We start from the raw sequence: 21,599 nt of genomic DNA, 5'->3' as shown, positions 1-21,599 counted from the left end.
GTTGGTTCCAGGGGGAGAGGAATCTTAACTGCCCACTGGGAGCCTGCAGCCAGGTTCCTATAGCAATGACCATGGCTCTGTGCTAGTACTTGCTGTTTTTGGGGTTCCCCAGCTGGTGCTGAAGGTTGGGGTGGGTGAATTGGAGCCCACCCACCTGACCCCACCCTCCAAGGGAAGGCTGAAAAATCCCCAGACTTAACTCCCTCCACTCCCTTTCCCCTCCCATTCTAAAAACAGTGACAGTCTGGGAGCTGGGCAGGCAAAGGTTACAGCAGATGTTACATTTTGTAATGTCTTTATCTGATCCCTTATGCAATGAGGGGTCAGGTTTTCACCCGATTAGCTATTTTTTAAGCTGTCTGCAGCCATGCACTTGTTTGGTCACAGCTATAAACTTCTTCCTGCGGCCAGATCAGGTGAAAATTGTCACTTCTGTCTGCACCCTTAAGGGCCACTTCATGACTCATTCCTGCAGCGCATTAATGGATTAATGGAAAGCAGAATATTAGCAAGCCCCTCCCTGTTGAAGGGTTGGTCAGTTGCCTAGAAAACCATTAAGGTCCTAGATAAAACCACAAGCAAAGGGGGTGTGGCAGGAGATGGTATCCATAGCCAGCTCCTAAACCTATCTGCCAGTTAGGGGTGGGGACCAGTTCCCTCCTGGATTCTAATCACCCCTTATTACTAAAATGTTCATGTCCCAGAAAAAGTACCTTCATGGTCTTGACTTAAATGTAAATAACCCAGTAGCAAAAATGGGCTTTTGTTCTGGCTTGTTGGGAGGGGTGGGAGGAGGGGAGAGAAGGCAGTGGGGGATGAAGGAGTAGAAATAGCTGAAGAGGTTGGTTGTTTCTTTTAAAATTTTTCTTTCAGTGCAGAAAAGGCGTACCCACCCCTACCATCCTGCAGGTTTTCTCTCCTGGCACTAGTAGATGCATAGTTCTTGACAGGAGGAGCAGCACTGTCTGAAGCAGCACATTACAAGTTGTTGCATCATCCATAAGTATTTCTGAATCCAGCTCCAGTGTAGTTCCCTTTGCTCTTGTGGACTAGGAGGGGTGCAGGAGTCATAGCAAGTCCCTTTCAGGTTCTGCTGAGATGATGCAAGTACCCAGGGGGGTTGAGTTAGCGAGAAAGTTGTAGTAGAAATTTGAAGTAGCTTTTCTAATGGCTAGGGGTAAATAGAACGTCATAGCACTGACTTAATCTGGAGTGTTGCACTAAGGTGTTGGTCAGAGTGGCAGAGAGCGGAAGGGTGTACCATTGTGGATGCTCATAGCTTTTTCAAGCACTGTGTTTCAAACTGTATTCCCCTGATATGTCACAGCAGGAGTTGTCCTCAGGATGAAGGAGGATCCCCAAACCAGGCACTAAGCAAGACCCAGGTGGATGGTTGTTTTCATCATGAGCCAGTCATTCTGCACAAAAACTGGTAGCACGCTTTTAAGTAGCTTGTGAGTCTGGACCTCATTTGGAGGGATGACTCTCCTCTCCTTGAGATGGTATGCTCACCCCTTCCATGACTGCAAATCAGCTGGAACAGCCATGTCCTCCAGTACAAGGAGGATGTAAAGGGATGGGCTTCCCCTTGCAGAGATGAACAACTCCTGTCTCCAGTGCATGGTCAGCCCTATCAGGGACACATTAGGGGAAAAGTAAGAGTTATGCAATGATATGCAAGATGCTTTAGGGTTTCCCTGCTGTGCCTGGCACGTGGCACCGCAAGAGTACCTGCACCCCCTGACATTCCATATTCCTGTCTAGAACATGAGGGAATAGACAGTGATATGTGGTGTTAGACCCCCAACTCCATGCAGTGCCCAGTGACTAGGGAGATGACGATCCAATTGCCTGGTACTCGTTAGCCAGAGCAAGCAGGGAGCAAACACCAGCACACACTGCTCGCAACACCTTTATTCAGAATGGCGACAGCTTCAGACTAGCTCCCAAAAAGCCAGCGAACTGGGGAGCCCCAGTGAACAATAGTTCTTTTCACATTTTATACACCTTGAGTCATGCTCATTAACATTTGTTCCACCCTTGCTTCTCCTGTGTTCCACCCATTTCTCCTCCCATCTCAGCTCTGCCTCTGTTTACTGTTTGCTTCATTAGCATGGAATTGCCTATTTATTTCATTCATTGGCATGCCTTTCTGCTAAGTGTGCGTGTCTAAGACTTTGATTTTACTTGTTTGGTCAATGGGTCGACTTTGGAGGCTTTTTTACCAATTACCACTCACCCTTTTGCATATGTTCATCTCAGATTCTGTTACCAATTATGTGTTGTTTTCCACATTCCAGTCTGTTTTTCTGTCTCAGGTTATACCGTCTTCCTCATTCCTAAAGCTTCACCTCATTCACAGCATGCAGACTCGCACAGACTTGGTGCTTTTTCAGTAAATGGTTGACACAATTAAGATGGTTACTTAGCATAAGCAAATGGTGGCTTGGATATCATTTTGTCTTGCGGTTAGCGGCTTCGCTAGGTCACAGGTCATGCCTCTATTCAGCTGCAAATCTAGTGCTTCCCAAGATCCAACTATTGTCACCCTAACGTGGTACCAGTAATATCAGTGCCTCTCCTGGGGCAACACCCCCTAATTGCTCCTCTTTAAAAGCGTTGTATGCCTTTCTCAAGGGAATGTTCCCTCAGAATGTTAAAGGAGAAAGGTTAGTGCAGAAAGCCAGGGACCTGGCCCAGTTGGGGACTAGAGGGAATCATGGACTTTTGACAGCCTGCTAGTGGAAAGAGAGAGCCATCTGAGCAGCTTTGCAACTGTTGTTGGGGAATTCTGAACAGTCAGGAGTTTAACAGTGAATGCTTTTTCTGTTTTTAGGAGTGACACCTGCACTTAGTAGATCTATGATGCCTGGATCCAAAAACATCTCAGTGCTGTAGCATGAGACAGTAGCACAGACAGTGGCCAGACACAGAAGGCATAGCAAGGCTGAGGTTTTTATCAGCTTTCTTACCTCCTGTCCACTCTTAGAATATGCACTGATAGCACTGTGGATGTGCTACATGTGGTACTCCAAGTCAATGCTGCACCTCCACAGCCCCTTGTTTGTCCTAACCCCAGCATGAGCTACCAAAACTGCCTGCAGGGTTCAGTGTTCCCACAGCACCCCCTGTCCTTGCTTCACACTGCCATGGATTTGTGGTGGGACCTGTGCTGGAATGCTATTGTCCTGGGCACACCCTCTCCACTTCCCCTTAGCAGGGCAACATGGGGAAAGCTATTTTCCTCATTCTTCAGGCTGCCAGACTCTGCACAAGGGCCAGCAGCAGAACTTTTTCTCTTAGTAGTTCCCCACCCATGGGGATGGTTACTTTCCCCAGGCCTCAGCAGCTTTGCTTAGGTTAGCAGTTGAGTCACTGCCCTACCCACTACTGCAGCTAATGGCACCCATGGTCAGTGGCAGCCACAGTTCCTCAGACCCTTTGCTTCTCCACAGTGTCTTTCCCAGGAGTTTCAGTGGCCCATGCATCCTTCTCTCTCCAGTGGAAGGTCATCCAGCCCTTGTTGCTTGTCAGGCTGCAGTGCCAGGAACCTGACCTTCATGGAGAAAACTGATAATTGCGGAATGCGGTCCCCCCTTTCTACCATCCCATCCTTCTTTTGCCCAAGATCGTACCAGGTTACAGTTGGAGAAGGTTAAGTGTACAGTGATTTCAGCTCCTTCAACCCATTGAACAATCATGGAGGCATGGCTTCATGGCACTCTGTGTCAAAGGACACCCCTGTGACTAGACCTTGGATTCAATGGGTGCCATGACTCCTTCCCACTATCACCCCCATTCATTAAGCATCTTTCAAAAATTAAGTTGTTTGCACTGCTTAATAGAGAGTGTTAGGGTAATGATATGGATTTTGAATGTTGGGGTAATGATATGGAATCTGGGAATGCTGAGTGTGCAGCTGAATGAAGGCTTTTTCCTGTGTCTTAGCAGAAAGCTGCTCGTCACAACACTGGATGATATATTAAAGTAACTAACTTTGCAAATGCTTAAGCAAGCAGTTTCATAACAAAAGGATAGTGTGTAAAATGTATGATGTACTATGTAAGAACAAAATACAACCCACCAGCTATCGGCAAGAAATAAGACAGAAGCCAAACCTTGGAGATGGTGCTGAAATCAGCAAAGAACAAGAAAGAACCAGCAGGTAACAGAGAGTACCTGAGTTCATGGTCTTACGCATGCGCTCTTAGCAGAGAGGTATGTAAATGGAGGAAATGCATAGGCAATTCCACGTTAATGAAGTAAATAGTAAACAGAGGTGGAGCTTGAAATGGGAGGAGAAATGGGTGGAACCGGAGGTGAAACAAGGCAGGGTAAATGTTAATATGTATGAACCAAGGTGCATAAATACTGAAAAGAACTGTTGTTCAGGGCAGGTCCCCATCTTTTATGGCGTAAGACCCTTGTCGGAAGCTGTCTCCATTTTGACTAAAGTTGTTGTGAGCAATGTGTGCTGGTGTTTGCTCCCTGCTCTGCTCTGGCTAATAAGCAACAAGATCCATGGCCAGTTGGACCGTTGTCTCCCTAGTCATTGGGCAGTGCATAGAGTCAGGGTCTAACAAAGAGGTTTTATTCTGTTTACACAAAACAAATGTGTCCACAAACTTCCTTTTTCCCAGCCCAGTTGCACCTCCTTCCTAATTTGAAGTGGCACCAAAGCCCATTCCTTTCTGATCATCTCTTGAAAGAATGTGTCCACATCATCACACCCCACCTACCCCTGCTTGTTAAGCACTTTACAACAGTTTGCTTTTATTTGCACTCTTTAATAAATGAAGACCTTTGTTTACAAAGAGAAAATATGTTCCACAACCTGATTCTTCCTTGCTTAGCCTCCTTGTGCCATGCATCTCAGATTCTCTCAAAGTGGTTTGTCGAGGTGTTCCTTAAATTATGCTTGGTTGCTGTCTCCTGCGTGTTCAACTGCTATGGCACCACAGCACCCTACCAGTGTCTGCATTTTCCTGCCTAGGCATCACTGGAAGATTTCCTCCTTGGTCTTGCAGATGTTATGCAGAACACAGGTGAAAAGGATGAAATGGGGCATGTAGCCCTCAGTATCCTTCAACCTGCTTAAGGCACCCATGGTTCAAAAAGGGACTAGAAAAACTCACAGATAAATCTATGAATAGCTAGTAATAGCTATTAAACAGAATAGTTTTAATAGCTAGTTTTGATAGCGGTTTAACAATAGGGTTGTTTCCTTTGGCATTTTTAAACCAATGATTGTATATGATAGTCAAGGTAATAAACAGGAGACTGATTGCCCTATTTATATCTGGTTCAGTATTTTGCCTCTAAAGTATCTGTTCCTGCAACTGTCAGATCATAGAATCATAGAAAATTAGGGTTGCAAGGGACCTCTGGAGGTCATCTGGTCCACAACCTCCTGCTCAAAGCAGGTCCATCCCCAAGTAGATCATCCCAACCAGAGCTTTGTCTATCCAGGTCTTTAAAACCTCCAAGGACAGAGATTCCACAACCTCTTTAGGTAAAGTATTCCAGTGTTTTACTGCCCTTCTGGTGAGAAAATTCTTCGTAATATCTAACCGAAACTTCCCTTGCTGCAACTTGATACTATTGCTCCTTGTTCTGTCATCTGCCACCACAGAACTCTCTAGCTTAATCCTCTTTGAAACCCCCCTCCACGTAGTTAAAGGCTGCTATTATATCCCCGCTCAGTGTTCTCTTCTGCAGACTAAATAAGCCCAGTTCCTTCCTCTTAAGTGATGTGCCCCAGCCCGGAACCGTTTTTGTTACCATCCATTGAACTCTCTCCAATTTGATATAGGGTACTGGGCTAGAGGGACCAGGGGGTTATGTGACAGCTGTTAGTTGAGCAGATACTTCCTAGCCATTCAAACACACTCTGTACTGCTTCATGAGTCGGGGCAGCAACATGTCTGCCATTTCCACAATTAGAAAGGCAGAGGAGGGGAAAGATGGTCACTTCATGCAATTCTGGTAACACTACAGCCTCCCTGCTTCATTAGGGTTAGGAAGCCAGAGTAACAGAATGCCCTCGTGTTGAGACCAAGCCTGACTTAGTTTGTTGCAAGTGAACTGTTCTACGTGATCCACAGTGAGTGCCTTTTAGCATGACAGAGAAAGTCATTGTGACTGATGAACTTTGAACTTCAGTGTCCACAGTACAGGGGGAAATGTGAGCGTTTTGTCACTGGTTCTACTGCCATTTATAAACCCCATGGAGTTAGATACAGTGATGACCCCTGGTAGGTTGGCAAAGTGGATGATCTCCAAGAAAGCCTCCTGAACAACCAGTCCCACTACAGATTTGCCCACACCAAGCCAGATGGTCATGAGTTTTCAGATGGCAACGGCTGCAGGCTTCTTCATTGTCAGGGGTGTCCTCATCCTGATGGCTTGTTGCTTGAGACTAGGCCAAACTCAGCACAGATATTCATAAATGTGGCCTGGGCCATGTAGAAGTTCTGCTGTTACTGCTTGTCATTCCACATGGGCATCATGAAGCACTCCCACCAGTTCCTCATATTCCTTGTCCAGAAATGCCAGTGCATGGTTTGGCGGTGGTTGTCTTCCTTGTACTGTATAATATCACTCTTTAAGGATACAATCCTCCAAGCCCAAAGGGAGGTAATCCCAACATGGATCAAAGAGGGCAGGAGGGCACAAAAGCCCCCATGGCTCACCAAAAGCATCCGGGAATGTCTCCTAACTAAAAAGGAGGCGCACACCCAATGGAAGAGAGGGGCCATCACCAGGGAGGACTATACTGCGATTGTTTGGGGCTGCAGGGGGTGGTCAGGAAGGCCAAGGCAGAGATGGAACTGGGACTAGCTACTGGGATCAAGGACAACAAGAAGTCCTTTTTTAAATGCATAGGGGGCAAAAAGAAGGCAACCTGATTGCCTTTTATGATCAGGTCACAAAAGTCTTGGATGCAGCTGTTGCCATGGATGTAGTCTTTCTGGACTTAAGCAAGGCCTTTGACACCATCTCCCACCCCATCCTCATTAAGAAATTGGGTGACTGTGGCACTGATGCCTGCACAGCCAGATGGATTCCAGATTGGCTGAAGGGTCGCACTCAGAGGGTGGTGGTGGATGGGTCATATTCAACCTGGGGAGAAGTGGGCAGTGGAGCCCCCCAGGCCTCGGTCCTTGGGCCCGCACTGTTCAATCTCTTTATCAGTGATTTGAACCATGGGGTGAAAAGCACCCTGTTTAAATTCGCTGATGATGCCAAAATTTGGGGTGAGGTGAGCACACTAGTAGGGAGGGAAAGACTGTAGCAAGACATGGATAGGTTATAGGGGTGGGCTTGCAAAAACAGGATGCATTTTAACACTGACAAGTGCAGGGTGCTGGACTTGGGCAGTAGTAACCAGCAGCACACTTATAAGATGGGGAACTCCCTTCTTGAGAGCACGGAGGCAGAAAGGGATCTTGGAGTCATTATTGACTCCAAGATGAACATGGGCCGACAATGCGAGGTCACGGTTGGCAGGGCTAACCGGACCTTGTTTTGCATCCACAGGTGCATCTCTAGCACAGCCAAGGAGGTGATCGTCCCTCTCTATGCAACACTGGTCAGGCCACAGCTGGAGTACTGTGTCCAGTTCTGTGCGCCCCACTTCAGGAGGGATGTGGACAACATTGAGAGGGTCCAGAGGAGGGCCACCCGAATGATCCGGGGACTACACGGCAGACCCTACAATGAGAGACTGCGGGACCTGAACCTGTTCAGCCTTCACAAGAGAAGGCTGAGGGGGGACCTGGTGACAGTCTATAAACTCACTAGGGGAGGACCAGAAGGGTTTGGGAGAGACTTTGTTTCCCCTAGTGCCCCCTGGCATAACAAGAAATAATGGCCACAAGTTGTTGGAGAGTAGGTTTAGATTAGACATCTGTACGAACTACTTCACAGTCAGGGCAGCTAGGATCTGGAACCAACTTCCAAGGGAAGTGGTGCTAGCTCCTACCCTGGGGCTCTTTAAGAGGAGGCTTGATGCCTATCTAGCTGGGATCATTTGAGCCCAGTTTTTTTCTCCTGCCCTGGTAGGGGGTCGGACTTGATGATCTATAAGGTCCCTTCCAACCCTACTTCTACCAGTCTATGATTCTATGAAGGTACCGGGTAACGTGGGGCCCCTGCAAGACGGTAGGAAAGCTGGTCATCACACCAGATGACAAAGCTAACCTATTTAACAACTTAGGGATCTTGGAGTCATGATTGACTCCAGGATGAATATGAGTCGCCAGTGCAATGAAGCAATAGGCAGAGCCAACAGGGGCATCACTAACAGGTCCAAAGAGGTTTTGCTCCCCCTCTATGTGGTGCTTGTCAGGCTGCAGCTGGAGTACTGTGTCCAGTTCTGGGTGCCACACTTCAAGAGGGACGTGGAGAACTTGGAGAGGGTCCAGAGGAGGGCCACTCATATGGCCCTATGAGGAGAGGCTGAGGGACCTGAATCTCTTCAGTCTCCGCAAGAGGAGACTGAGGGGGGATCTTGTGGCTGCCTACAACCTTATCAGGGGCCACCAGCAGGGACTCGGGGAAAGTCTGTTCACCAGGGCCCCCTTTGGAGTCACTAGGAACAATGGCCACAAGCTGAGGGATGATAGGTTTAGGTTAGATATTAGGAAGAACTACTTCACTGTAAGGGTGGCCAGAGCCTGGAATAGGCTTTGCAGAGAGGTGGTGCTCTCACCTTCCCTGGAAATCTTCAAGAGGAGACTGGATAGGCACCTGGCTGGGGTCTTATGACCCCTCCCACCCCCAGTGCTCCTTTCTGCCCATGGCAGAGGATTGGACTTGATCTGTCTAGGTCCCTTCCGACTCATTGATTATATGATTCTGTAACAAATCAGCCCCCCCCCCCCACCGGTCCTTCCTCAGGCCCCGGGGGAGGTGCATCTAGGCCAAGGGTCAGTGAGGATCTACTCAGGGAACTTCTGGAGGGAATCAGTATTCAAATCAGCTGGTCCGGATGATCTCCACCCCAGAGTGCTGAGGGAATTAGCTGAGGTCATTGTGGGACCCCGGCACGGTTTTACGAGCGCTCATGGTGCTTTGGTGTGGTGCCAGAGGATTGAAAGAGGGCCAACGTTCCCATCTTCAAAAAAGGGAGGAAGGAGGATCCAGGAAACAATAAGCCAGTTAGTCTTACCTTGATCCCAGGTAAGCTTTTTGAGAGAATTATCCTGGCACATGTCCACAAGGGGCCAGCGGGGGAGGTTATGCTTAGGGGCAACCAACACAGGTTTATTAGAGGCAGGTCCTGTCAGACCAACCTGGTAGCCTTCTATGACCAGGTCACAAAATCCTTAGATGCAGGGGTAGCAGTGGACGTAGTCTTTTTGGACTTTAAGAAGGCCTTCTACACTGTCTCTCACCCCATTCTCATTAAAAAAAACTGGGGGACTGTGGTGTTGACACCTACACAGTCAAATGGGTCACTAACTGGCTGGAGGGCTGCACCCAGAGAATGGTGGTGGATGGGTCATTTTCGACCTGGAGGGATGTGGGCAGTGCGGTTCCACAGGGCCCGCACTGTTCAACATCTTCATCAGCGACTTGGACAAGGGGGTAAAAAGCACCCTGTTCAAATTCGCAGATGACACTAAGATATGGGAAGAAGTGGACATGCTAGAAGGAAGGAATAGGCTGCAATCGGATCTAGACAGGTTACAGGGGTGGGCTGATGGGAACAGGATGGGGTACAACACTGACAAGTACAGGGTAATGCACCTGGGGAGCCAGCAGCATACCTACAGGCTGGGGAACGCCATTCTTGTCAGTGCAGAAACAGAAAAGGTCCTAGGAGTTATCATTGACGCCACAATGAACATGGGCCAACAATGTGGGGATGCGGTCAGGAAGTCCAACCATACCTTGTTTTGCATCCACGGATGCATTTTTAGCAGGTCCAAAGAGGTGATCCTCCCCTTCTACGCCACACTGGTCAGGCTGCAGCTGGATTACTGCGTCCAGTTCTGGGCGCTGCACTTTAGGAGGGATGTGGACCCATGGAGAGGGTCCAAAGGGCCACCCGCATGATCAGGGGGCAGCAGGGCAGGCCCTACAAGGAGAGGCTTAGGGACCCAAACCTGTTCAGCCTGCACAAGAGAAAGCTGATGGGGGATCTAGTGGCAGTTTACAAGCTAGTCAGGGGGACCAGCAGGCATTGGGAGAGTCCCTGTTCCCCCGAGCACTCCCAGGAGTGACTAGAAACAACAGACACAAGCTAGTGGAGGGTAGATTCAGGCTAGACATTAGGAGGCTTCACTGCCAGGGCGGCTAGGATCTGGAACCAGCTTCCAAGAGAAGTGGTGCTGGCTCCTACCCTGGGGGTCTTTAAAAGAAGGCTAGATGAATCATTTGACTCCAGTACTTTTTCCTGCCATGGCAGGGGGTTGGACTTGGTGATCTGCTCAGGCTCCTTCCGACCCTACCAACTGTGAAACACCAGTCGTGGTGCAAGTTAAGAACGTCCCAATGAGGGGTGGCCCTAGAAAGGCGGGGGGGGAGATGAGGAGCCCCAGCGGGGGGGAGAAGAATCAGAGGTCTGGGAGCCCAGTATGTCTGAGTGTACAGAGTTGCCCCAGGAAGGGGCCAGGGCAAGCTTAGACCCGGTTGCGTAATTGGCTGGCCACTACCCCGGTGAGGGTCACGGGAGAGACCCAGAAGACAGTATGTCTGCCACCCAAGGTATGAGCTAGCTAAAGCTTATGGCCTGAGGGGCCCTCTTCAAGAGGGAGCAAGGCAGTATAAGTTGTTGACATGTGAAAGAGATCCTGTGAAAGAGGGTGGAGTGTGAGAGGCCCTAGTGAGAGGAGGGCGGTATGACTGTGAGCGTGTCTGAAGCCTGACAACAAGGCCTAAGCTTGGTCCGGCTGTAGGCCAGGAGCATTGTCATCTGGATGCCAACTGTGAGGCTTGGGCTGCAGTGTAGGGGAGGAGGGGAGCCACAGATAGCGTCCCCTGGCATCGAGGCAAGAAATCGTCAGCCTTCTGCCTTAATTAACACCTTAATTAATGACCAGGCATGGTAAGCGAGACAGGTGGGTGGCATGCCCAAAGGCAAGTGGGGAAACTAGCACTGTGGCTAGTCGGAGAGCCCCACTTTGCCACAGTGGACTTCAGTGTCTATTATAAATATGTTGACAAATGGGTGGGGGGAAGGGGGGACATTTATATGCCCAAGGCAGTGCTGTTGATATAGAGAGTACCCAAATCTCAGATAGTGGTGTGTGAGGACAAAGTGGGATAATTTGATGGGAAAACAAGCAATGTCTTTGTTGGGGACACTGTTCTTTATGGCTTATAGTCCTTCCTCATGGGGAAGTTTGGAGTACAGAGATCTAATATTCATGGTAACTAATATAGTGTTAGCTGGAAGCTTGTCAATGGAAGCTAGGTTTGGGTTTTTTTTAATTGTGGTATCTTTCAAGTATCTGGCAGCTCTCTTAGTATATGGAGACAGGATTAAGTCAGTATAGCCAGAAACTCTCTCTGTGATGGTGCCAGTGCCAGACACAGTGGGGTGTTCTGGTTTGCCAGGTTAGTAGATCTTGGGTTAGAGTTAAAAGTTGATTGGCCTGGACTCCTAGGAGGTAAAAGCATTCATCTTCTCCTGTTTCCATAGGTAGCTTCTTTAAGAATGTATCTAGCTCCTTCTGGTGTTATGCCATAGAGCCTTGAGTCAGAAGTTTGTAAAACTCTGTTGGAAAGTTGTCTCCCAGCTTGCTTTATGTATGCTGTTTTGTCCCTGACAGCAGTGCCCCCCCCCAATCAGCCTGCTGTATGATTATTAGGAATGTTTTTAAGTCCAAGTATGGCTCTCTCTTTTGTAGGACTGGTTGTAATATAAGCATTGTTGCATTTTTGGCAGTCTCAGAGTGGGTGAGGAGGTAGAAACAGTTTATGTATGGGTCCAGAGTGAGTGCTTCTAGGTGCAATCCAGGAGGTGTCCTCCTCCATGTGCTGTGCAGATGTCAGGTCAGTGGTAGGTTGAACATTGTCTGGCTCCTTGTCTTAGACAGCAGAAAAAAGCCTTCAGTTCTCTGTGAACCTGTAGACGACTGAATTGTGTAATAGGGCAGAAAAAAGATCATGATGGAATGTTACAGACACTTCAGCCAGGCTCACTAGCTTTCATTAGCCATGTAGGTATTGGCAGCAAAGAATCTGTAGAACAGGTCACGGTTCAAATTACAGGGGAGCTTGTGGGGGGGGGGCTGAGCCCCCACATAAGAGACGAGAGCCCCACTGTAAGATATGAAAATCATAACCTGGGGGGTCAGAATTCTAGGGGATTTTATTAGGGCATTGTGATGGGCAGCCCAATTTTTTTGGCAGACCCCCCCCTCCCCCCCCCAAGAATCAAAATGTAATTTGAACCCTGGAACAGGTTGTAGAAGTTCCTTTCCAGGGCCTTAGCCATATTGGCTTCCACTGCAGGGCTCTATACCCCAGCTGTGACATACGGACAGACAGCCAATTTGCACCTTCTTTTGCACTCACTAGTTCTTGGGAACCTTCAGAGACTGGGCCCCTGCAAAGTGTGCTCTCTTTAGTCCTCTGTCTGCGAAACACTAGCACTACATGCTGCTGATCAATTTGGAGTACTCAAATGGTGCTCTTCTGCCTGCACCTCAAATGCTGCATTTTGCAATTTTAAACCCTGTTATACTATGAACTGTTTCATGTTATACCTGCCTATACCCCTGGCTTGTGACATGTATCAGGAAGGGGGTCATCTGCTGTTTCCCCAAGTACAAGTAGCTGTACTGTATGTACAAAAACAAAGCGACTGTTTCAAGCATCATGAAACAAGGGACTATTTTGTTGAATGGAAACAAGGTGAACACTTCTATAACAAATTAGCAAAGATAATAGCCTGTATATATAGTGTGTAGGAATCAGTAGATATTTGCTAACACCTGAAAGTACCTTATGGCTTAATAAATTCCCAACCGGGGCTTAGTTGGAGGGGCAAATGATGATGATAAAGGATCCGGGTTTTCTGTTTCCCGTGGGAAAATGTGTTTTTTTCCTTTAAAGGAGAAAAACCTGGGAAACCATGGGTTTCCTTTTGCAGGCTGGCAGAGTTCCAGCCCACAAAGGGCTGCTTGGGGCTGCCGGGAGTGGGAGGAGATCAGAGGCAGGGGGCCACATGAGTGTGCATGTGCATTGTGCATACATGCACGTGGTTGGCAACTCAGCTAGGCACCATTGTGGAGAGCAGCTCCTGCAGCTGCCTGCAGGTAAGTCAATGGGGGTGGCTTATGCCTCCCCCTAACCCCTCCAGCAGTGCCTAAGTGATGCATGGGGGAGCAGATTTCCCCCCATGTTTCTGTGCCCACAGTGGAACACAAGGATGCAGGAGCCACCTCCATGGCCCAGTGGGTGGAACCTGGTGTGGGAGGACAGAGTGGGGTGTGGAGGCTTGGTGCTGCCACCACCATCGGTGCCTCCAGAAGAGCTGCGCTGCCATGGCTGCCAAGATAGGTGCCCCCTCCCCATTTGGCAGCAGCAGAGGGGATCAACTCCATGCCACCACCACCATGGCACCTCAGTTTGGTGGCCATGGTGGTGCATCTGGTGTGGGGCTCCTAGTGGTGGCAGTGTGAAGTTGTGCACCCCCTTTACTGCTAGGTAGGCAGGCGACACCTCACCTTGGTGGCCATGGTGGCATGGTAGTTCCTCCAACGCTGGGTCTTGCCCATTGGGCTGCAGAGACAGCTCCTGCCTGGTGCTGGTCCAGCCAGGTTGCAGCCCTGTGTCCAGCTGTGGGTGCAAAAACCTGGGGGGTTGGGGGGCACGTGCCCTCCCCCATACCTGTCTGATGCATGGCCTGGTGCATCGCCTGTGCCCCCCCCCACACACTATGGGGCTGGAGCCTGGGGGTGGGGGACCGTGGGTCAGGAGTGATGGGTACCAGCAATGCTAGGGGGCTCCAGGTCAGAATTGAAGGGCACCAGCAGGGCTTGGGGTTGGGGGACAGGGGGACTGTGGGTTGGTTGTGAGGAGCAGCAGCATGGACAGGGGGGTTGGGCACTGGCACATCAGGGCTGCTCAGTGCCACAAAGCAGCAGGGTGGATAGCCACAGTTGGACCCAAGTCCTGGTGAACAAAGGGGGCAGGGGGAGTCCTGATTTTCCATGAGGAAAAAATCAAATTCAAATGCCAAAATATATACGTATTTAGAATTTTATTGTAATAATTGAGGCACTGGCAGCCTTTCAAATTGATTTTAAAATGTAAATATATCAATAAACATTGTGTTCAACCACTATCTATATATATAGTGGCATTTCATTTTAATCATGGAAAAACGTGGATTTTGTGGTGTTTAATTGGAGAATTTTGGATTTTTTAATAGAGAAAACTAGGATCCTGGATGATGATACGAGCAGCAATTTTTTGCTGGGACAGGAGAGAGTTGTAACTTTCACCTCTTTAGTTTGGATAATTAATTATGAGCCAAATTTTGTCTTTAGATAGTTAAACAATAAATGGGATATAAGGGTGAATGAGAGTACAGAATTTGGCTTATGACCTGTAGATGTGTGCTAATATTTGTGTTAACATTGATTAAGCCTCTCCAAATATTTTCAGTTCATTGGTTCTTAAATATTAGGTGCATGGAATGTGGCACAAAGACATAAATGTGGTTCTGCCTGTGGTTACAAGCTTGTTAAACTACTTCTCTCTTCTTGCAACCAGAATGGACCAAAACAGACTTGGGCTGACAACTTTATTTATAGTACTATATATTGCTCATTATTTATGTGTTTGTTATTTGCTTGTTTGTTTTTCTGTTTGTTTATTTAAGTTTTTGCCAAAATTCTCATAAGAACGTTGACGTGTTTGGAGAATGGTAACAGACATACTAAAGACACGTATATTTATCCATATTTGCTTGAAAGATTATATAGTATAAGAGCCTTATCCTTAACATCCATGTCAATATTGTCATTAGATGGCCCCCTTAGTTCTGGTAATTATTTTTATGCTCGTTATTGGAGCCCAGTACACAAGACTGTGAGGCATTTGGGATGGCCATTTAATAGGTAGTGGAGGAGCTATTTCTGAGTCATCCCATACCTAGGCTGGTTCTGTTTGCTAGATTTTGTCTCACTGTAAAATCAACATTCTTATCTATGCAGTTAAATGGTTTATACTTGCCTAATAAAGCAGGTAGTGAAGCTGAAAGATGCTATGCATTTAAATGGTTTATGCATTTAATTGAAATGTAGATAATCAGAGTTTGCTACAAGCAATTGACAACAGATTGAGATTGGCAATGAATTATGGAGTTAAGTAATATATTTATTCATTAGATGCATGACTGTAAACTGCATCTGACTAGACAGCCTGGTGGCAACATGGTGGGGCTACTTGTGCAGGGTAGCTCCTATAAAATACTGCAATGTTGCAACCTCCAGGGTGCCTCAGAACCCTATCCCCCACTGTTTTGTGGGTATTTCTTGTTTGGAGAAAAGCTAAAGGACATCACCTTGACAGAAATGTGCCCTCTCTGAGGTGATAGGTAGTCAGCAGAAGCTCTTATCTGTTGTTCGGTAGCAGAAACTACAACCATCAAGGCGTACTGAATGTTTGGATTCTGTCTTAGTGGTCTAAAGTGGGATATTAGGTCTTAGACAGCCTCCACTCCTCCATACTCTCACTTAGGCATATTTGTCAAAGGTCTTTGTGTGTTGGTCACAGGACTTCATACAAGTGGAATCATTAAGTACCTGACTTAGACTTCTTGACTAGGGACAGACATTCAAAAAGCCAGATCCTGAATTGATTCAATTTTTGCAGGTTAGTCTAACTTGCATAGATTGAACTGACAAGCAAGTGAACAGACATTCGCTTTTGATTCCAGAAATGTAGGCACATGCCTGCATTGGTTCAGGCTAGAAGTCAGGGGGCACTAGGGCAGCCCCAGTTCCTCAGCAGCCACAAGGCTGGAGGGAAGCTGACTTGGGGGTGTGGCCAGGCTCCCCAGCAGGGGCTAAGTATGATTGGGGAGGGGTTTAAACCCCCATCCTGACCTGTAGGGACCCCACCCAATGTGTGCCTGGAGAGGGAGGTGGGGAAGCAGCCCTTGCAAGTCTTGTCCCTGACCCCAGACACTGGTCAGCGCCTCAGGTGAAGGGGGGTAGAGGGGGATTAAACTCCCCTGTCTTCCCCTCTCAGGCGATCGGCACAGGGATCTCAGCTGGAGTCTGCCCAGCTTTCCCCTCACTGTTCATGTGGCAGGAAGTCTGGCCAGAGCCATCTGGCAGGGTCCTGCCATCTGCCTGGGGCTGGGGCTCCGGCTGGGGCTGCAGCGGGACTGGGGACTGGCTGAGCCAGGCTGGTTTGGCAGGTGCTGCTGAGGGCAAACCGCGGGTGCTGGGCACTTCCCAGGGGGCTGCGGCTTGAGCCATGCGGCCAGATTGGTTCCAGCTCCCCGTGCCCAGTTCAGGTGGGGCTGTCATGGAGCTGCAGCTCGCTGGGAAGGGCCTAGCCTGGGCTGGGCCTCAGGGGCAGAGCCCTTCCCAGCCAGCTGCAGCTCCCAGACAGCTGGGCTCAGTGGCGTGGGTGGTGGTTGGCCAGGCAGCAGGCTGCCCAGGCTAGCTTGGAGGCACTGGTTGGCCCCAAGCCTGGCAGTTGCCTGCTGCGGGGCCTCGTGTGCCCACAGCTGTCGCCATGCTCCCTGTCCTCTGCAGCCCCCAGTGGCTGCAGCTGCACCACAAGCTACGTGTTGGGTGGGGCCAGCGGGTCTGTTCTGTCTCCCTCGCCTCCAGCTGCTGGTGCCACCCCCACACCTCCTGTGCCACACTGGGTAGATGTGTGGGTGGGAAGCTTGAGCCCAGTTGCTTCTGCCCAACTCATGGAGCTCTGGCTGGCTCTAGCTCCCAGATGCCTTTCACCTGCTCTGTCTACCTGATGTGATGGGGAAACAGAGTGGGTGGAAGGTGTCCGGGAGTTGGAACTGGAGCTCCATGTGCTGGGCAGAAGCTTCCAGGCTCAAGCTTCCACCTGCCCAGAGTGGCGCTGCACAGTGTGGCAGGAGCAGGAACTGCAGTTGGAGGTGAGAAGAGCAGAACAGCCCTTCTGAGCCCAGCCAACACACAGCTTTCCCTCACCTTCAGCAGCTCCTCCTCCTCCCACTCCTGTCCTTGCTGCACTGCTCTGGGCAGCGGGGGTGTCAGGAAGGAGGGAAGCTTCCCAGCACCCCCCTACCATGGCTCGAGAAGCGAATGGGGAGAAATGCCTGATTGCTACACCTTGGCCAGGCAGATCCCAACTGCAGTCCCCTGGTGGGAGAGGGGATTCGGGGAAATAAACCCCTTCTCTGTTCCCTTTGCCTTGGGGCCATGCCAGGCCCACATCTGGCCACAGCCTGCCTCTGCTCTGGCTAGAGAGGGATAGGGCCAGATCTGCTGTCTGAAGCAGACAGCACAGCCCTGCCCAGGGCTGAAAAGCACGCTGGGATGCTGAGGGACTCTGGTTTAACTTAAACCAGGAAGGGGTCTGGGATAGTAATTGCATAAACCAGTTTGACCCAAATCAGGTAAGTCTGATAGCATATTCAACCAAGGTTATTGGCTGACAGCACATTCAACCAGGTTTAATAGTCTTGGGCCATTTTGAAACTAGTTTATGTGCACTGAACTTATGTTTTATTACAGGTTTAAACTAGTTTCTGATCACTTAAACTGCTTTATGTGCAACTTCTTTCCCTACCCAGAAGAGTGAGAAAGGGCCAGTGTAGTCCCTATTTTCAAGAAGGAGAGGAAGGAGGACCCATGTAATTATAGGCCAGTTAGCCTCACTTCTATTCTTGGCAAGACCTTAATAAAAATCATAAAGGATCACATTTGTGGAGGGCCAGCAGGTAATACAATGTTAAGGGGAAACAAACATGGGTTTATAGCAGGCAGATCCTACCTGACTAACCTGGTCTCTTTTTATGACTAGGTCACAAAGTGCTTAGATGCAGGAGTGCAGATAGATGTTATTTACTTGGACTTCAAAAAGGCTTTCCACACAGCGTCACACCTAATTCTTACAAACAAACTGAGTAGCTATGCTGTGGATTTTTTCACAGTGATTGGTGGTGGATGGGTTGATTTTTCCCTGGAGGGATGTGGGCAGTGGTGTCCCCCAGGGCTCTGTCCTTGGACCAGTACTGTTCAATATCTTCATCACTGATTTGGATGGGGGTATTGAAAGCACTCTGTCCAAATTCAGAGACAACACCAAACTATGAGGTATAGTAAACACACTAGAGGGCAGGGAGTGAATTCAGGTGCATCTGGATAGACTGGGCAAGATCAGAGTAGGATGCAATTTAACAAGGTGCTGCACCTGAGAAGAATTTAACAAGATGCTGCACCTGAGGAGAAAGAATCTTCACTACACCTATAGACTGGGAAGTACCATTCTGAGCACCACAACAGTGGAAAAGAAGTCTCGGAGTTGACGCAAAAATGAACAATGAGTTGCCAATGTGATGAAGTAATAAGTAAGGCTAACCACACTCCTTCTTGTGTTAGTAGGTGCATCACGAGCAGGTCTAGGGAGGTGATACTTCTCTATGTGGCATTGGTGAGGCCATAGCTGGAGTATTGCATCCAGTTTTGGGTGCCACACTTCAAGAGGGATGTGGATGACCTGGAAAGGATTCAGAGGAGGGCTACTCATATGGTTGAGGGTCTGCAGGTAAGATCCTATGAAGACAGACTGGGGGACCTGAATCTCTTCAGCCTGTGCAAGAGAAGGCTGAGAAGTGATTTTGTGGCTGTCTACAAACTCATCGGGGGCATCAGCAGGGAATAGGGGATACTCTGTTTACCAGGGCGTCCCAGAAGTAATGGCCACAAACTGAAGGAGAGTAGATTTAGATTGGACATCAGGAAGCAATTGTTTACGGTGAGGGTTGCCAAAATATGGAATGGGCAAAATAAATATGGAAAAGGAAAAATATGGAGGTGGTGCTTTTCCCTACCTTGGAGATTCAAGAAGAGATTAGACAAGCACCTAGCTGGGGTTACTTAACTCCAGTGCTCTTTCCTGCCTAGAGCAGGGGGTTGGACTCGATGATCTACAAGGTCCCTTCCAACCCTAGAAATCTATTAAATCTGTATGCATACACTATGATCCAGATGATTGACAGTTACCTATTAGTTGCATATATGCCACCCTCCCCAAAAAGGTTTAAAACAGCTTACAGTAAAAAACAAAACAACCCACAAGGTATGACAAAGAAAAACAGACTTCCCAAGCAACACCCCAGAACTTTAAAATTCCATTCTTCCCCACTCACTCCTGCTTCCCTTCTGTCCTTCAGGAGACCCAGGCCTCCAGCCCATTCCATCCTTCTCCACCCCCATTCACTTCTAGATATAGAAAACCCCTTTCTAATCCTTTTCTGCCCCCTTCCCTCCCAAATCCCATATTTTTGCCCCTTACTCAGGGGAGCCTCCTTCCCCAATGTTGTTTCCAATTCTGCACCTTATTGCACAGAGGGGATATGGCTGTCCCCTAAAACCCAGTGTCCCTCCCCCCCAGAGAACATAACATTCAATTCACCTCTGTCTAGTTTGCATGGAAGTAGAGTGTGCTATCACAGCCACACACATACAAGCCTTTTGAAACATTGCAAAAATAACTCAAGCACTTCAAAATAGTACTTCTTTAAATTAGGTGCTGTTTTGAAGCATTTCACTTTTTGTTATGTGTGTTTGGGGACAGGAGACCCATAGGTTCTCATTATCCCAGAGTACTTTGCTCTCCCTCACTTCCCCTCACAGGGGAGGGAAAATGAGGTGAACTGACAGTTTGTTAGCTGTCTAGCTGCCAAGTCCTCCTCCAGGGCCTGGTGTTCTGCCAGGTCACCACTCCCCAGCAGAAACCCACTGCCACAATCTCCCCCCCCCTCCTCGAAGTGGAAAATTCCTGAAGAGATACTGCCTATGTACCAAATGCTTAATAAAGGGCCTGTGTACTTTGGGGCTTGGTAGCATATGGGGCCAGGGGGTTAGGGTCAGAATTAAGTTTGCCTAACAGAAAAGTGAGAATTGTGAGGGCTGTCAAGTTGTAATTTGACATCTTTATTCAGGTCAGGCCCATTATTATAATGATTAATATAACAGAGTTAGTTTCCTTCAGAAAATGTGAGCTCACTCTGCCTCTGTGTTTCTTTAATTAGAACAATTCTGGTTACTGTGAAATCACTGAAGACCTTTTGTCAGTATATCAGTAGTTTTAGTGTCAAATCATTAATATTCAGGAGGGACTCTGCAATGTTTTGTGAATTGAAAAGACTGTTGGTGAGAAATTCAGGCAGGAAAGTGATGCATACTGAGGATAATTTTTTCTAAATCCCCTGAAAGCAGGTAACTTTGACAGCCTGCTGTTGCCCCTCCCTCACTTTAACTGCTGCTTGTAGCTTCAGTTTAGAGATGCTTTCAAGTTTGTGTACTGTGTCATAAAGAATTTATCTTGTTTTATTTGCATGCCACATGCCTCAGATAAGACCTGCACGTTGCTTTTGGGAAAGCCAGATGAAAAGACTTATGGTTGTGCAGAACAGGGGCAGAGTGTAATCCTTAGTTCACATACCCACTATTTCCTGCTCAGTGAGAAGCTCAAACTGTAGCTGCTGGACTGGTTATTCTCCATTACAGTTACCATAACACCCAGATTTTCCTGGACATGTCTTCTTTTGGGGTCCTCCCATCTTTGTCTGAGTGGTTTTGTAAAATATCAATAAACGGCCAGGATCTTGTTTTGCTCTGCATCGAAGTTTTTCCCAGAACTTCCCAGTTTGCCCTATCAAGATGCTGCTTGGGGTTGGGGGGAGGGTAATTGGAGGCAGGGGGCATTATGTGTGTGTGGTAGGGCATGGGCATATCACTGCTTCCCAACCCTACAGTCATATTTCCATTCCCCCTTCCCTTTTTGAAACTGGAAGTATGCCCATGGACCCTAGTCTCCATGGGCATGAATTTGAATAGAGCTAAAAGCAGTCTTAAGAGCTGTGAAATAGAAGGAGAGGGACCAGAAGTAGCTAGGAGACAGCAAAATTGCCAGAAGAAAGGTTAGTTGGATCAGTGGAACATTAATACCATTAAAAAGGAGAAATGGTTGTTAACCGCTGTGGAGTGAAGAGCAATGAGCCATTAAGTCAACTGATTCCCTCAACTGTCTGAGTAGAAGTGCCATTGCTGCTGCCTGGCAGTTGGCTTTAAACTTTGGTTGGAGAAGTGGGGTGTTTCTAATCTGGACAGAAAAAAAATCACCTTCTCCACTTAAGACAAGCACCCCAATTTTGGAAGGCTCATTTTTGGGGGAAAGGTATGCAAGTAAATGCAGCATTTGTTCATGGAGTTCAAATGAAAAGTATTTGGGCACCCAGGTGCTTTTGTAAATTCAACTAGGTGCTCATCTGTATCCTGAGGCAGGGCTAATTGGCAGTCCTTAAGCCACATGCAGCCTACAAAGGGTTAGCATGCAGCCTGTGGGCTTCTGCCATGACCGAACCTGCCTCCAATCCCTTCTCCACTGTTGCTCCTGCCATAGCAGGCAGG

At 48.3% G+C, this 21,599-nt stretch overlaps 1 protein-coding gene across 2 annotated transcripts in view; it reads left to right on the top strand.

Moving 5' to 3' along the window:
- NPRL3 (NPR3 like, GATOR1 complex subunit) overlaps positions 1–18,710 on the top strand; it is a 94,608-nt gene extending 75,898 nt beyond the window's left edge. Inside the window, exon 11 of one of the 2 annotated variants that reach the window (XM_090024241.1) lies at positions 18,564–18,710. In XM_090024241.1, coding sequence (XP_089880367.1) covers positions 18,564–18,566 — 3 coding nt within the window. In that variant the 3' untranslated portion in view covers positions 18,567–18,710. The remainder of the gene's footprint in view (positions 1–18,563) is intronic. The other variant, XM_090024240.1, reaches the window with a different exon arrangement.
- Positions 18,711–21,599: the final 2,889 nt, after the last annotated feature.

This window comes from Crocodylus siamensis, chromosome 12, assembly GCF_052110815.1.
Source record: "Crocodylus siamensis isolate JL-2025a chromosome 12, ASM5211081v1, whole genome shotgun sequence".
NCBI classification, from domain to species: Eukaryota; Metazoa; Chordata; order Crocodylia; family Crocodylidae; genus Crocodylus; species Crocodylus siamensis.
The sequence above is the reverse complement of the archived record's forward strand: the minus strand, read 5'-3'. Positions and strand labels throughout refer to the sequence as shown.